The 16,771-nt window shown below is 42.5% G+C and overlaps 1 protein-coding gene across 1 annotated transcript in view; it reads left to right on the forward strand.

Annotated features, from left to right (window-relative positions):
- The first annotated feature begins 334 nt into the window (after positions 1–334).
- The window catches only part of LOC124000597 (WSC domain-containing protein 1-like), a 31,487-nt gene continuing 15,050 nt past the window's right edge, over positions 335–16,771 (forward strand). Inside the window, exons 1-3 of the mRNA XM_046307092.1 lie at positions 335–533; positions 15,706–16,402; positions 16,653–16,767. Coding sequence (XP_046163048.1) covers positions 15,988–16,402; positions 16,653–16,767 — 530 coding nt within the window. The 5' untranslated portion in view covers positions 335–533; positions 15,706–15,987. The remainder of the gene's footprint in view (positions 534–15,705; positions 16,403–16,652; positions 16,768–16,771) is intronic.

Here is a 16,771-nt window from a genome sequence, read left to right on the forward strand (position 1 = left end):
ATTCTCTGCACGGATAAGAGAGGCTTCAAATGAATGAACACAGGGGCTGAATGGTACATTTTCAATGTCGGAATGGGCAGCAGATGGACAGCACAGTAACCGTGAGATGGTTAAATGGTTTGAACTTCATTCATGTGTTGATATTGGCAACATGCACTCAGCTTTCTACAGTAACCACGGGATCATAACATACCATATCTAGAGGTTCATGGCAGCTGGGGGACACATCTCCCACACCACAGCGGGCTGGTGACGCATCGGGGATGGCCAATGCAAATGAGTATGCTCCCTCATTCCCTGCCTTCCTCGTTTTGTAACGCTCTACTCTGCCACGGAGAGGGAGAGAGTAGGGAGAAAGAAGAGGAGCTGAGAGACAATTTTTAAAGATCGTTACAATACAAACGCGTCTTCACTTCTTTAGGATATAGAATAGGAAATCATGTTCTAAATCTTCAGAGTACGTGGGAGAGAGATTCGATCCTGATAGCTTTCTGTATGGTTAAACGCAGTTCCAAAAGGGTTCCACATCTAAGGTAGGCTAAATGGTATTCAGATTTGTATTTTATCACAATAATTCTAGCTGAGTAAATGTGCGCTTTGCAACTTGTTTTGATTAATGACTGGTGTTTAATAATGTTGTTATGCATTATACATTACTCTTAGATTAAAGCTGACAAGAGCATAGTTTATTATTTTCCAATGGGCAATATTCTCAAAAATGTGGCCACTTTATACTTAGAAATTACTGAGAATGTTGACGAGAGTTAGAGAAACTGGTAGTTCCCAAATGGATAGATGCAAATTCCGTGTTGTGGTGGAAGCCTAGTGTATGTGCAAACTGTTGCTTTCCTTGGCTGGCCTGATAGCGTATTATTCCCAAGAACCCCACGATGGGGTAGCCTGATTGTACCAGAAGGTTATATCTATTGAACTGGGGATAATGTTGGAACAGTGGAAAAGTCATACAATTGGAATTAGTGGCAAAAAAAGTCCTAAAAGAAACTGTGATGACAATAATTCTGTATATGACATCTGGTCCAAATGCTGTATTTGTGCTGAAAGTCTAGAGATAATAGGACAGCAAAATATCTAATGTTAATGGATATCTTTAGCCTGTCATGCACTACCTGGCATTTATCCATTAGGCTACTATTACAGAATTAGTGGTGGTTGGCACTACCACTGTCTTCCCATAAGATTCACACAATGAGACAACAACGCCCCCGGTCTGATTGACCCTAACATTTACATTACATTACATTTAAGTCATTTAGCAGACGCTCTTATCCAGAGCGACTTACAAATTGGTGCATTCACCTAACAAAGAGAATTAAAGTGAACTCATCTACTTTACACCGGTTTGGAGCGAGTGGTCGCATCGGCGCTTCGCTCCCGCAGGTAGTATAACTTTTTACATTTCATTATAGCACAACGGTTTGATTTGTCTAATCTTAGCAATTTCTTCTCAGCTAGCTACATAGCCGTCTTTGTATCAAAGATAATTGCGTAATTATCGTATTTCGCCGTCCTAACGTAGTCTTCACTAGCCAGCTAGCTAACGTCTACTGATTAGCTGCACTGGGAAAACTATTACACTCAACTGAACGACTTGATCAGTGTAGTGTTAGCTAGCTACATAGCTGTCTTTGCTGTCTTCGTATCTTCGTTCCAAGATAATTGTGTTGTCTAGGTTTAGAGTGTGTAGTCTTAGAGTGATTATCTTAATTTACCGAGGTTAGCTAGCCAGCTATTTGTCGTCCTTAACGTAGGAGACTCTGCTAGCTAGCCAACAGCTAGCCAACGCTAGCCAACGTCTTCTGAATAGAACTCAACAACCCGGTCGCATTCACAGGTAGTATCACATTTTCATTTCATTTCATTACAGTACAACGTTTTGATTTGTTTGATCGTAGCTAGCTACATAGCTAGCTACATAGCCGTCTTTGTATCAAAGATAATTGTGTAGTCTAGAGCGATTTTCTAGGTTAGCTAGCCAGCTATTGTCGTTCTTTTAACGCAACGTAACGTAAACAACACTACTAGCTAGCCAGCTAGCCCCCGAATAGCAGCACTGTAGAAACTATTACACTCAACGGAACGACTTGATTAGTGTAGTGTCAACAACGCACCCACTGCCAGCTAGCCTACTTCAGCAGTACTGTATCATTTTAATCATTTTAGTCAATAAGATTCTTGCTACGTAGCTTAACTTTCTGAACATTCGAGACGTGTAGTCCACTTGTCATTCCAATCTCCTTTGCATTAGCGTAGCCTCTTCTGTAGCCTGTTAACTATGTGTCTGTTTATCCCTGTTCTCTCTTCTCTGCACAGACCATACAAACGCTCCACACCGCGTGGCCGCGGCCACCCTAATCTGGTGGTCCCAGCGCGCACGACCCACGTGGAGTTCCAGGTCTCCGGTAGCCTCTGGAATTGCCGATCTGCGGTCAACAAGGCAGAGTTCATCTCAGCCTATGCCTCCCTCCAGTCCCTCGACTTCTTGGCACTAACGGAAACATGGATCACCACAGACAACACTGCTACTCCTACTGCTCTCTCTTCGTCCGCCCACGTGTTCTCGCACACCCCGAGAGCTTCTGGTCAGCGGGGTGGTGGCACCGGGATCCTCATCTCTCCCAAGTGGTCATTCTCTCTTTCTCCCCTTACCCATCTGTCTATCGCCTCCTTTGAATTCCATGCTGTCACAGTTACCAGCCCTTTCAAGCTTAACATCCTTATCATTTATCGCCCTCCAGGTTCCCTCGGAGAGTTCATCAATGAGCTTGATGCCTTGATAAGCTCCTTTCCTGAGGACGGCTCACCTCTCACAGTTCTGGGCGACTTTAACCTCCCCACGTCTACCTCTGACTCATTCCTCTCTGCCTCCTTCTTTCCACTCCTCTCCTCTTTTGACCTCACCCTCTCACCTTCCCCCTACTCACAAGGCAGGCAATACGCTCGACCTCATCTTTACTAGATGCTGTTCTTCCACTAACCTCATTGCAACTCCCCTCCAAGTCTCCGACCACTACCTTGTATCCTTTTCCCTCTCGCTCTCATCCAACACCTCCCACACTGCCCCTACTCGGATGGTATCGCGCCGTCCCAACCTTCGCTCTCTCTCCCCCGCTACTCTCTCCTCTTCCATCCTATCATCTCTTCCCTCCGCTCAAACCTTCTCCAACCTATCTCCTGATTCTGCCTCCTCAACCCTCCTCTCCTCCCTCTCTGCATCCTTTGACTCTCTATGTCCCCTATCCTCCAGGCCGGCTCGGTCCTCCCCTCCCGCTCCGTGGCTCGATGACTCATTGCGAGCTCACAGAACAGGGCTCCGGGCAGCCGAGCGGAAATGGAGGAAAACTCGCCTCCCTGCGGACCTGGCATCCTTTCACTCCCTCCTCTCTACATTTTCCTCCTCTGTCTCTGCTGCTAAAGCCACTTTCTACCACGCTAAATTCCAAGCATCTGCCTCTAACCCTAGGAAGCTCTTTGCCACCTTCTCCTCCCTCCTGAATCCTCCTCCCCCTCCCCCTCCTCCCTCTCTGCAGACGACTTCGTCAACCATTTTGAAAAGAAGGTCGACGACATCCGATCCTCGTTTGCTAAGTCAAACGACACCGCTGGTTCTGCTCACACTGCCCTACCCTGTGCTCTGACCTCTTTCTCCTCTCTCTCCAGATGAAATCTTGCGTCTTGTGACGGCCGGCCGCCCAACAACCTGCCCGCTTGACCCTATCCCCTCCCCTCTTCTCCAGACCATTTCCAGAGACCTTCTCCCTTACCTCACCTCGCTCATCAACTCATCACTGACCGCTGGCTACGTCCCTTCCGTCTTCAAGAGAGCGAGAGTTGCACCCCTCCTGAAAAAACCTACACTCGATCCCTCCGATGTCAACAATTACAGACCAGTATCCCTTCTTTCTTTTCTCTCCAAAACTCTTGAACGTGCTGTCCTTGGCCAGCTCTCCCGCTATCTCTCTCTGAATGACCTTCTTGATCCAAATCAGTCAGGTTTCAAGACTAGTCATTCAACTGAGACTGCTCTCCTCTGTATCACGGAGGCGCTCCGCACTGCTAAAGCTAACTCTCTCTCCTCTGCTCTCATCCTTCTAGATCTATCGGCTGCCTTCGATACTGTGAACCATCAGATCCTCCTCTCCACCCTCTCCGAGTTGGGCATGCGCGGCCCACGCTTGGATTGCGTCCTACCTGACAGGTCGCTCCTACCAGGTGGCGTGGCGAGAATCTGTCTCCTCACCACGCGCCCCAGGGCTCTGTTCTAGGCCCTCTCCTATTCTCGCTATACACCAAGTCACTTGGCTCTGTCATAACCTCACATGGTCTCTCCTATCATTGCTATGCAGACGACACACAACTTATCTTCTCCTTTCCCCCTTCTGATGACCAGGTGGCGAATCGCATCTCTGCATGTCTGGCAGACATATCAGTGTGGATGACGGATCACCACCTCAAGCTGAACCTCGGCAAGACGGAGCTGCTCTTCCTCCCGGGGAAGGACTGCCCGTTCCATGATCTCGCCATCACGGTTGACAACTCCATTGTGTCCTCCTCCCAGAGCGCTAAGAACCTTGGTGTGATCCTGGATAACACCCTGTCGTTCTCAACCAACATCAAGGCGGTGGCCCGTTCCTGTAGGTTCATGCTCTACAACATCCGCAGAGTACGACCCTGCCTCACACAGGAAGCGGCGCAGGTCCTAATCCAGGCACTTGTCATCTCCCGTCTGGATTACTGCAACTCGCTGTTGGCTGGGCTCCCTGCCTGTGCCATTAAACCCCTTCAACTCATCCAGAACGCCGCAGCCCGTCTGGTGTTCAACCTTCCCAAGTTCTCTCACGTCACCCCGCTCCTCCGTTCTCTCCACTGGCTTCCAGTTGAAGCTCGCATCCGCTACAAGACCATGGTGCTTGCCTACGGAGCTGTGAGGGGAACGGCACCTCAGTACCTCCAGGCTCTGATCAGGCCCTACACCCAAACAAGGGCACTGCGTTCATCCACCTCTGGCCTGCTCGCCTCCCTACCACTGAGGAAGTACAGCTCCCGCTCAGCCCAGTCAAAACTGTTCACTGCTCTGGCTCCCCAATGGTGGAACAAACTCCCTCACGACGCCAGGACAGCGGAGTCAATCACCACCTTCCGGAGACACCTGAAACCCCACCTCTTTAAGGAATACCTAGGATAGGATAAGTATTCCATCCCCCCCCCCCTTTAAGATTTAGATGCACTATTGTAAAGTGACTGTTCCACTGGATGTCATAAGGTGAATGCACCAATTTGTAAGTCGCTCTGGATAAGAGCGTCTGCTAAATGACTTAAATGTAATGTAAATGTAATTGAACTGATCAGGGTTTTTATTCCAGGCCAGTTCAGTTGGGCCCCTTGATCAGGGTTGAAGTTAGATCCGTAGAGGGCAATATATAGCCTAAATACTTGCACCCACTGCTGCCTTTCATGTGGCTAACCTGTGGCTTTCTTTTAAGCCGTAAAATCTTAAAAGGTCTTAAAAGTGTTTAGTTTTAATTTCCGTGTCATGCACTACCTGGCAGTCCTCCATTAGGCTACTATTACAGAATTATAGATAAAACGTGTCTAAAGTGCTGTTCACAAACAGAAGTAAAACATAATAAGCAAGATTGTATAAAGCCTACACCAGTGGCGAACCTTGATTATTAGACATAGGACTTCAGTGGGGGAAAATAATCTCCAAAGCCGTCAAACTTCAAATTAACAAATCAAGAAAAATAACAGAAACATCATCACCTAATAAGCCTTACATTATATCTAGCTCTCATGCGGGAGTAGGAATGCTTTTTGATGACATCATGAATTAATCAAACAGGCCTGAGCAATGCATCGGCTGTCACTCATTCTACAGCAACAACAACAACAATCACTTAAACAACCTGTGGTAGCCTAAAGGCACCCGCTTGCTTCCCATCTGAAACAGTTTTTGCATATACTATGATGACATTTTGTGATGTTTATGTTCGTTTCGGTCTTCGACAAAGGTTTGTTCATGCACACAACATTTTTTCCTGAGACAAGCCAAAGTTCAGTAGCCAACGTCCACGGCCCTTCGTTGGTGATTGGTCAACAGTAGGGATTCTTCAATTAAGTATTTGTTGTCATTCAACGAGAGACGACTCGTTTTCATGCAAATTTTTTCACTTGAGAAACACTGCACCAAACATTTTAGTTAGAAAAATCGCGTGACCACGACCTCAGCAAAAAAGTCCAAATTAATTACTAATTATCTTACATTAAGTCTGATTATTTTGAGGAAGCGTATACTGGCTATAGAACCGATAGAAAGAAAGCAGTCACATACAGCATACTGTTATAAGAAACCCATTCATAGTAACCCCGTAGGCCCCCAATCATAACAAAAACACAACCATTAAGCATTTACAAATCGAAATTTGTAACTATTACTTCCTATTGCAAGCATATTTTATCACGTTCAGCACACAAAGTAATGATCTAAAGTTTAAATGCAACAATGTTTCACACACATTATTTTCAGAGAGAGCTGACAGCAATCGAGCTACTAAAAAACATTGCTGCTCACCAAATGATGATCATTTGATACTTAACTTCTTGTTGAAAGTGAATCTTGAAGGACAATGTTAAAAATCGACTGCCAATAAAAAGCAACTTTTAATTTTGAAAATGTGTGGCATCTATATGAGTCAGAAACATCTGTTGTCAAAATTGACTACAAAGTGTAAATAGATCATTTTGGCCATGCAAGATGACAGGAAAAAATGGTGTGTCACGGAATACTGTATCAGTTTTCCTTTGGTTGGGTTTATTTCAATCCTGCCCACATGCCCGCAGTTGGCAACACCCAAGTAATCATCAATTCAGAACGCAGCTGCACAGCAACCCGATCTTAATGCCCATGGTCAGCTTGGTTTGACAGTTGATATCCCAATGGTGCTAGTTAGGGACCATCAGTAAATTACACCATGTACATGGGACAATATTTAAAAATGGCAATAGCTCCAAATTTCAATGACAAATAAACTATAAATCAAAATCAGTAAAAAAAAACTACAACTAAAATACAGCACAACAAACAATCAAGAAAAACAGCCATATTCTCCAATCAATATTTTGTATTGTCCAAGCAGCATCAGTGACCAATTGCAATTTATTTTGCAGTTGGTTCCAGCAATGAGGTGCATTAAAACTAAAACGAATTTGGTGGAGAGGAACCTCAAGAGTTAAACAACTCTGTGAGCAGGTTTGGTATTACGTTTATTTTGTTTTATTTGAAATACTTTGACAATGAAGTTAGGTAAGTTGGAAGCTTGTTTAGTAGGGTTTTGTAAGCAAAGAGGGAGTAATGAATTGATTTACGGGACTTTAATGAGGACCAGCCAACCTTTTGATACAGGATGCAGTGGTGAGTATTAAAACTGCCACCAGTGATAAAACGAATGGCGCTAAGGCAGACGGCATCCACAGGTTTAAGAGTAGTTGCTGCTGCAATCTGGTATATTGTGTCACCATAATCAAGAACTGTGAGGAAAGTCGACTGTACAATCTACTTCCTGATATTTAGGGAGAAACAAGATCTATTTCAAAAAAATAAGTCTACTTTAAATCCTAGCTTTTTAACTAGCTCATCCGTATGTTTTGTAAACATTAAGTCTTTGTCAGTGCAAATGCCCAGATATTTGTAGGCGGGAACCCGATCAATGGGAGAACCATCCAATTAATAAATATGTAGATCATCTGAAACATTCTTGTGTGAACTAGAGAACAACATGTATTTAGTCTTGCCGCTATTAATTACAAGTTTTAAACCAACCAGGGCTTTCTGTAACATAACAAAGTCAGTTTGTAGCTCTAACAGCCTGGTCAACAGTTGGGGCAATGGCAAACATAACAGTGTCATCTGCATACAGATTAATATTAAAAGATTTAACAGATATTATTTATATCAACAGTAAAGAGAACAGGTCTTAGTACCGACCCCTGCGGTACACCTTTTATAATATCCAGGAAACTTACACCATCAGAGATCACACATTGAGTCCTGTCTGACTGATCATTTTCAAATCACTTGCAAGAAACCTGATCCAGGCCTATTTCAGTCAATCTTTAAATTGGAATGTGATGGTCAACGGTATCAAAGGCCTTGGAAAGGTCTATAAATATGATCCAAGTAATTTAACACATCCTCTAAAACAAGCGGAGCAGCTGAAATGGCTATGTCCAGGTCTAAAACGGGTTGGTGCATTATGAGAATAGAGTGAGAAGTAAAAAAGTTCTCAGCTGAAAGTTAGTCAGGGATTCTAAAACTTTGTAAAGGCAAGATCATTTGGAAATTGGACAGTAAAAATCAGAAGGATCTCCTCCTTTACATAGGGGGAGGACATGTGCTGCTTTCCAGATCTTAGGGATAACATCAGAAACAATTGTGAAGTTAAAAATATAGGTCAGTGGTTCTGCAATAAGTGGTGCAGAGAGCTGCAGTATGACCCTAACCCTATGTTGTTGTTTTTTTAAACACCAATCTTTAGCAAGGCATTTAGTACATCATAGACATGAAAATAAGGTATGGAAGTCTGTTAATGCATCATTCTGTACAATCTGTTTTGAGGTGACTAAAGGATCTTCTAATGGGATGAGATTATCCTTTTAAACAGGTGGCCAGTTGAAGCAAAATGGTTATTAAAAGCATCACAAATTTAAATTTAGTCTAGAATGGGTCCAGAGGCTGTCAAAACCTGCTAGGGCAAGTTTTGTTTCAAAGATTTGACCACTTTCCAGAAAGTGGCTGGATTACCACCACTCTCTGATACACAATTCAAGAAATACAGTATGTTGATTTCTTAATGGCTACAGTATGTTGATATCTTAATGGCTACCAATCAGACATAGAATCAATCTGTCAAGCTAAATGTATTTCCTGTAATTGCTCAGATAGTTTATGCGGAAACCAAGGATTACATCAGTCTTTTACACTTAGTTTTTTGTTTGGCACGTTTATCTGCAACAGGAAAAAAATGGAAATAAAACAATGAAGGGCCTGATCCGAGTCAGTGATAGTTGACACAATCCCCCAGCCACTCAACCCCAGTTTAGACAAAAAATGTTGCTCATTAAAATTTAAAAAATGTCTCTTTGTAATAATGCGTGAGCAAGATTTAGGAAGTTTAATATGTCTTATACAAGCAAAGGAACAATGGTCACTGAACTCATTGGCAAATATACGGTTGGCTGTAAACCTATGAGGGGAAATGGTTAGAATAATATCTAATCGAGTAGATTATTCAGGGTGTTTAGAGTTGGGGCGAGTTGGTTTAATTATCAGCTGAGTTAGATTTAGCTCAGTGCAAATATCTTTCAGCCCATCAGATACTGTAATCAATCAATGTAGATTAGGATCACCCACTATCAGTAATTCAGATTGAGCATAGTTATACAGTAGGTCAACAATTTGCTAAGAGCACATATGGAGGCCAAGGGAGGGCGATAAATTCCCATTAGCATCAGATGGGCATTCTTACCAAGTCCCCATGTTTAGGACTAGACATTCACATTTCTTAGGGACAAAGGTGGGGATGGTCACAGAAACATTCAACTCTATTAGATCTAAAACATTATACACATCAGAGTCCAGCATAGACTTCTTTAGCCAAGATTCAGTTATAACCAGAATGTCAGGATTGGTTTGAGATGCCAGAGTTACAATACAATACATTTTAGAAATCAAACTTCTGTCATTTACAGTACATGAATCAGACTAAGACTGCAGCTGCAGGATTTCAGATCAGACAAAGTTTCTAAAACAAACATGCCATGTTCAACAGTTAACTTCCTACTAGAAAGTACCATGGGGTTAGCTTGAATTGGAATAGATGCATTATGCCTATGCCTCGAACTATGCTCAGTTGGAAACCCCTTATTTGAAAGCATTTAATGAGACAACTAAAAGAACTGCAACATGAAAATATTGTCCGATTTACCCTATGTAATTTATTTATCGGTCCCTAACTAGTCCCAGAGAAAGACTTTCCAATATCAAACCAACTTTGCAATGGTCGCACACCAGCCGGCTGAAGCTAATTGGCAAAAGAAGTTGGCTAGCACTGGCTATCCTAGGCGACTTCAAGACACACTACCTGGTTAGACTGTTTCAGGTTATCTACTGTAGAAGGGTGAGTGACTGTAACTGTGCACTGTTTTGGCAGAGTGAATGTACAAACACTTGCCACGCGCGATCACCCACACTAAACCATCCCCCAAGACAACTCTCGTTTAGCTTTAGTCATGGCCGCTGCATTTCACTCTGAGCAGTTATTTTGGGCCCTGTACAGGGGCCATTTGAAAGCTATTTGAAAGCTACAGGCCTTATCTTTTTGGAAATCAAACTCAAATATTATTGCTGGCAATGTCATAAAAGGTCTTTAGGAGCGTTGCACACCTGGATTGAACAATATTTGAGTGCCAAGGCACTTAGGAACATTCCATGTCGTCTTGGTAACCAACTCCAGTGTATATCTGGCCTTGTGTATGAGGCTATTGTCCTGCTGAAAGGTGAATTTGTTTCCCAGTGTCTGTTTGAAAGCAAACTGAACCAGGTTCACTTCTACGATTTTACCTGTGCTTAGCTCTATTCCATTTATTGTTATCCTAAAAACTCCCAAGTCATTGCCGATGACAAGCATACCCATAACATGATGCAGCCACCACAATGCTTGAAAATATGAAGAGTGATACTCAGTGATGTGTTGGATTTGACCCAAATATAACATTTTGTATTCAGGATATAAAGTAAATGTCTTTCCCACATTCTTTGCAGTTTTACTTTATTGCAAACAGGATAAATGTTTTGGAATATTTTTATTCTGTACAGGCTTCCTTCTTTTCACTCTGTATTGTATTTTGGTCTTGAAATTCACTACCCACTACCCAACTGAGGGACCTTACAGATAATTATGTGCATGGGGTACAGAGATGAGGTAATCATTCAAAAATAATGTTAAACACTATTATTGCACACAGAGTGAGTCCATGCAACTTACTGTGGTCCTTCTGTAGCTCAGTTGGTAGAGCATGGCGCTTGTAACGCCAGGGTAGTGGGTTCGATCCCCGGGACCACCCGTAAGTAGAATGTATGCACACATGACTGTAAGTCGCTTTGGATAAAAGCGTCTGCTAAATGGCATATATTATTATATTATATTATTACTAAGCAACTTGTTCAGCGCATTTCTACTCCTGAACTTATTTAGATTTGAAAAAGGGGTTGAATACTTACTGACTCAAGAAATTTCAGATTTGAATTTTCAATGAATTTGTAAAAATGTCTAAAAACACAATTTCACTTTGACATTATGGGGTATATTCAGGCTGTAGCACAACAAAATGTTAAAAAAGGACAAAAGGTAGATCATTCATGTTAAACAAAACCAATTGCACAAGCCCTGCACATTTAAAGTGGTTGTGTTCCTATGGGAATTGTTGCATGTTTAGAGTGCCGCGATTAGATTAAAGACCTGACAATTGTATTATTATACAGTTGAAGTCAGAAGTTTACATACACCTTAGCCAAATACATGTAAACTCAGTTTTTCACAATTCCTGACATTTAATCCTAGTAAACATTCCATGTCTTAGGTCAGTTAGGATCACCACTTTATTTTAAGAATGTGAAATGTCAGAGTAATAGTAGAGAGAATGATTCATTTCAGCTTTTATTTCTGTCATCACATTTCCAGTGGGTCAGAAGTTTACATACACTCAATTAGTATTTGGTAGCATTGCCTATAAATTGTTTAACTTGGGTCAAATATTTTGGTTAGCCTTCCACAAGCTTCCCACAATAAGTTGGGTGAATGTTGGCCCATTCATCCTGACAGAGCTGAGTCAGGTTTATAGGCCTCCTTGCTCGCACACACTTTTTCAGTTCTGCCAACACATTTTCTATAGGATTGAGGTCAGGGCTTTGTGATGACCACTCCAATACCTTGATTTTGTTGTCCTTAAGGCATTTTGCCACAACTTTGGAAGTATACTTGGGGTCATTGTCCATTTTGAAGACCCATTTGCGACCAAGCTTTAACTTCCCGACTGATGTCTTGAGATGTTGCTTCAATATATCCACATCATTTTCCACCCTCATGATGCCATCTATTTTGTGAAGTGCACCAGTCCCTCCTACAGCAAAGCACCCCCACAACATGATGCTGCCACCCTCGTGTTTCATGGTTGGGATGCTGTTCTTCGGCTTGCAAGCGTCCCCCTTTTTCATCCAAACATGACGATAGTCATTATGGCCAAACAGTTATATTTTAGTTTCATTACACCAGCAGACATTTCTCCAAAAAGTATGATCTTTGTCCCCATGTGCAGTTGCAAAGCGTAGTCTGGCATTTTTATGGTGGTTTTGGAGCACTGGCTTCTTCCTTCTGAGCGGCCTTTCAGGTTATGTCGATATAGGACTCATTTTTACTGTGGATGTAGATACTTTGGTACCTGTTTCCTCCAGCATCTTCACAAGTATCTACATCCTTTGCTGTTGTTTTGGGATTGATTTGCACTTTTTGCACCAAAGTACGTTCATCTCTAGGAGACAGAAAGAGTCTCCTTCCTGAAAGGTATGACGGCTGCGTGGTCCCATGGTGTTTATACTTGCGTACTATTGTTTGTACAGATGAACGTGGTACCTTCATGCGTTTGGAAATTGCTCCCAAGGATGAACCAGACTTGTGAAGGTCTACAATTTGTTTTCTGAGGCATTGGGCATTTCTTTTGATTTTCCCACGATGTCAAGCAAAGAGGCACTGACAAGGTTGTCCTTGAAATACATCCATGGATACACCTCCAATTGACTCAAATCAAATGTCAATTAGCCTATCAGAAGCTTCTAAAGCTATGACATAATTTTCTATAATTTTCCAAGCTGTTTAAAGGCACAGTCAACTTAGCGTATGTCACTTCTGACCCACTAGAATTGTGATGCAGTGAATTATAAGTTAAATAATCTGTCTGTAAACAATTTACTTGTTTACAAATTACTTGTGTCATGCACAAAGTAGATGTCCTATCCAAAATTATAGTTTGTTAAGAAGGAATTTGTGGTGGTTGAATTTTTTTTTTAAGTGTATGTAAACTTCCAACTTCAAATGTATATATTTATTTGATCCTTTTGGAGCAGTAATTGTTGACAAATGTTATCTCAAATCTAAACATTCAAATATCTTATTTCCCAACTTGGGGACAATTGGGGAGACCCATTTGTTATTGGTCTATTAACAGATTCACCGTATGGTAATGTCACCATGGAAATCCAAAACTCTTTGGTAGATTATATTTTCAACCAGCAACTATCAGGAAATAACACCAATATATTTTTGCTCACCTTTTTACGGTGTTAGTTTCATCAGCTGTTGTTCCAAATGATTCAAAACACATAAAAAAATGTTTTACTACTTTATTCTCCTCAATAACACTTATGGCTGCAGTCGCATCACACCTATGCTCCTAGCCGCGCACTACAAAGAAAAGCTAGGTAGACTGTTGGAAAACTAAGCTAATTCTCATGCTCTCAGGAGTTACATTTCTCGGCCTTCTAGGCATTTGAGATTTCCCTGTCACTCCAAAATTCTGCCCAAATACAGTAGATTGGCTGATGCCTTCTGTCTAGATTCTGAGAGCCTATCCAACTTAGCTAAGTAGATTTTTCTCCCTAGAGACCATCAAATAAAAATCCTGATTGGATCTTTTTGTTTTTGCGTCAGCGTTAACCCTTCCCTTTTCCTAAACAAACTTAAGAAATTATATCAGAATATCATTTAATGATAGAAAATCTTAAATTTAAGTTTGAAGTCCTTTTTATAAATCCTTCGGCCTTCTCTGAAGCAGTGGAGGCTGCTGAGGGGAGGATGGCTCATGATAATGTCTGGAACGGAGCGAATAGACTGGCATGAAACACATAAAAACCATGTGTTTGATATCATTCCACCAATTCCGCTCCAGCCATTACCACAAGCCCGTCCTCCCAAATTATGGTGCCAGCATCCTCGTGTGCTCTGAAGTCGTAGAAGGCCCTTACGATTTCCAACTGGCTTATACTCTCTTTGAGTGTTACAGGTCACAGCTAAACACTTCATTCACTGCTATACATTACCAAAATACTGAAAAGAGTTTATTATTTTTAACACCCTCCTGCATCACATTATTCTCCAATCTCCATGGTAGAGTTTAACCTGTGTAGGTGGAGGAGCAGAGGTCTCGGAGATCTGTGAAGCGACTAAAGCATGTGTCAAACTCATTCCACTGAAAGTTGAGTGGCTGCTGGTTTTCACTCCTCCCTTGTACTTGATTGATGAAATAAGGTCACAAATGAGTAACTCCCCTCACCTGGTTGTCTAGGTCTTAATTGAAAGGAAAACCCCAAAATCTGCAGACACTAGGCCCTCCATGGATTGAGTTTGACACCACTGGAGCAAAGCACACGAGTCAATACCCCCCCCAACCAGACTCTTCCCAGGGCAGGCACTCTTCCACAATTTTTGCTCATGTAAAGCCATTGATTTATCCATATTTTGAAAGATAAAACTCTAAAATCGGGTCACTTGTGTGCTATGAGAATCTTGTTTCATTGGAGCCAACCATAAATATTCCCCCTCAAGACACTTTTATCATGTCATAATTTCCCACTGTGGTAATAGTGTATCTAGTGAAATAATCTATTAGGAACTTTATTTAGATTTGGAAGCAGCAGGCAGATATTAACATGTTATCTGAGAGCATTACTACTTTCAAAGGAATAGTTCACCCAAATTACAAAATGGCATATTGGTTTCCTTAACCTGGTTTTGTTTACAGCTGGTACTGTTTCCAAAACATTTAAAGATTTGTGACATAGATCCAATTCATGGTACCTGAAAATGCTAAGATACTGTAGGTACTATGACTTGCATTGGATTTGCATTGGATTTGTGCCACAAATGCTAAAACGTTAGCATTTGGAAACAGTGCCAGAGAAACAAAACCAAAGCATGGATTGCTGTCATACCTTGTCCATAGACTGCTTACAGGGTAAGGAAACCAACATGTAATTTTGTAATTTGGGTGAACTATCCCTTTAATGCTTTTGATGTGGGTCACAAATCTAATTGAAAATGCTTTTGAAAATCACTCATTTCCATAACTCTCAATCCGAGTTGCCGCTTAAACATAATTGGTTTGATATGGTACAAATCGTCAAAAGATGGTTCACAAACTCATGTCTGTGGAGCTTTACAAATGTACCAACACACTGAGGAAAGTCAGGGAAACAAGAACATAATACAGATGGTGCTGTGATGCTGTCATGCTGCCAGTGTAATTGAGGCAGAATGATGGATATTTTCTAAGCCAAGACAAGCGTAAAGCTAAGAAACTGTTCTGTAGCTAACAGGAAGATAACCTCTTCCCACACACCCTCTGACACCAGATATAATGGCACACCAGGTTCACAGGAAAGACAAACAACAAATAGCAAGGGAAATTACTTTATGCTCACTGCTCTAGAACAGAAATACAAATGCCAAAATTAACTGTAGATCTAATCCACAAAGCTATTGTATATACGTTGCCCTTGTATATTCTATAGGGGTTGTATACAAAGATAATTATATTCTGCCAATTAAAATCTTATTTGCTTCTATTTTGTTGCCCTAGGTGAAACTAACTAGTTTGCTGGCTGTTCTGTTGCCTTGGAGATTACTGTAAAGTCGGGCGCTGCTGTGACTCATCTGAGGGATCTGATTACACAGTGGTCTTTTTGGTCTCCTGTCCAGAGGCATGGCTATTAAGCGTGGAGCCTCATTAACCATCTGAAGCTGCAGCCAGGTAGCCTACCTACTGTCACTGGACTGATGGGGTTATAATGAAGCTGTAGATCCCTCACCCCTCTCACTGGAATGGTGGCTCACTAAGGATCAGATAGCCACCAGCTGGACAATGGGAATGGCCACGCCCCTCTACAAGCTGCGTTGCTTCCTGCGGCGAGCTCACATGCTCCTCCTCTTCTTGGGTATCGCCTACCTGATGGCAGGGAGCATTCTGCTGCTGCAGCGCTCCAGCCTGACCCTGAGGACCACCCAGCCACCAGGCAGCGCCAGCCTCTCTTCTCTCATGGCACTGCCAGCACCTCCCACAGCCGTGAGGGCTGCCCCTGGCCTGGACATGAGGACGCGCTCCAGATGGGCAGCCCCCCAGGCCATGTTGGGTGGTGGAATGGGCATCAAGATGGGGCGGCACTGGCCCACATCCCGGCACCTGAGGGTCCAACATCTGCACCGCCGCTGGTTCCACGGTCTGATGCCAGACACACAGGAGCAGAGGGGTCCCCTACAAAGCAATACCAGGCACAAAGGTACCACCTACCCACTGCAACATTGTTTACTTTATTGCCAACATAGGTGTAGTTTAACCGCTGACTGCATACCAGACCTGGTTTAAATAGTATTTGTTCCAGACTCAGTGACAGGACTGAGAGCCTAAAATCCACGGCAAACCTGTATTACCATCACTTCTCAATAGTGTGTTGTAATAAATTATTAATATTGTTCTTTGAATGGATATAATATGGCTTTTCATTAACTGCTTTGTTTTGACATGGCAAGGAACCTACATGGGTTGCTTCATGCATGATGCCAATGATCAAGCGCTGGGGGGAACCGTGTTGTATGACCTGCGCAAAATGACCAGCTCTTTGTGTCAAGACACCTGCTCAGAAAGGTAA

This window comes from Oncorhynchus gorbuscha, linkage group LG16 (genome assembly GCF_021184085.1).
Source record: "Oncorhynchus gorbuscha isolate QuinsamMale2020 ecotype Even-year linkage group LG16, OgorEven_v1.0, whole genome shotgun sequence".
Taxonomy (NCBI): domain Eukaryota; kingdom Metazoa; phylum Chordata; class Actinopteri; order Salmoniformes; family Salmonidae; genus Oncorhynchus; species Oncorhynchus gorbuscha.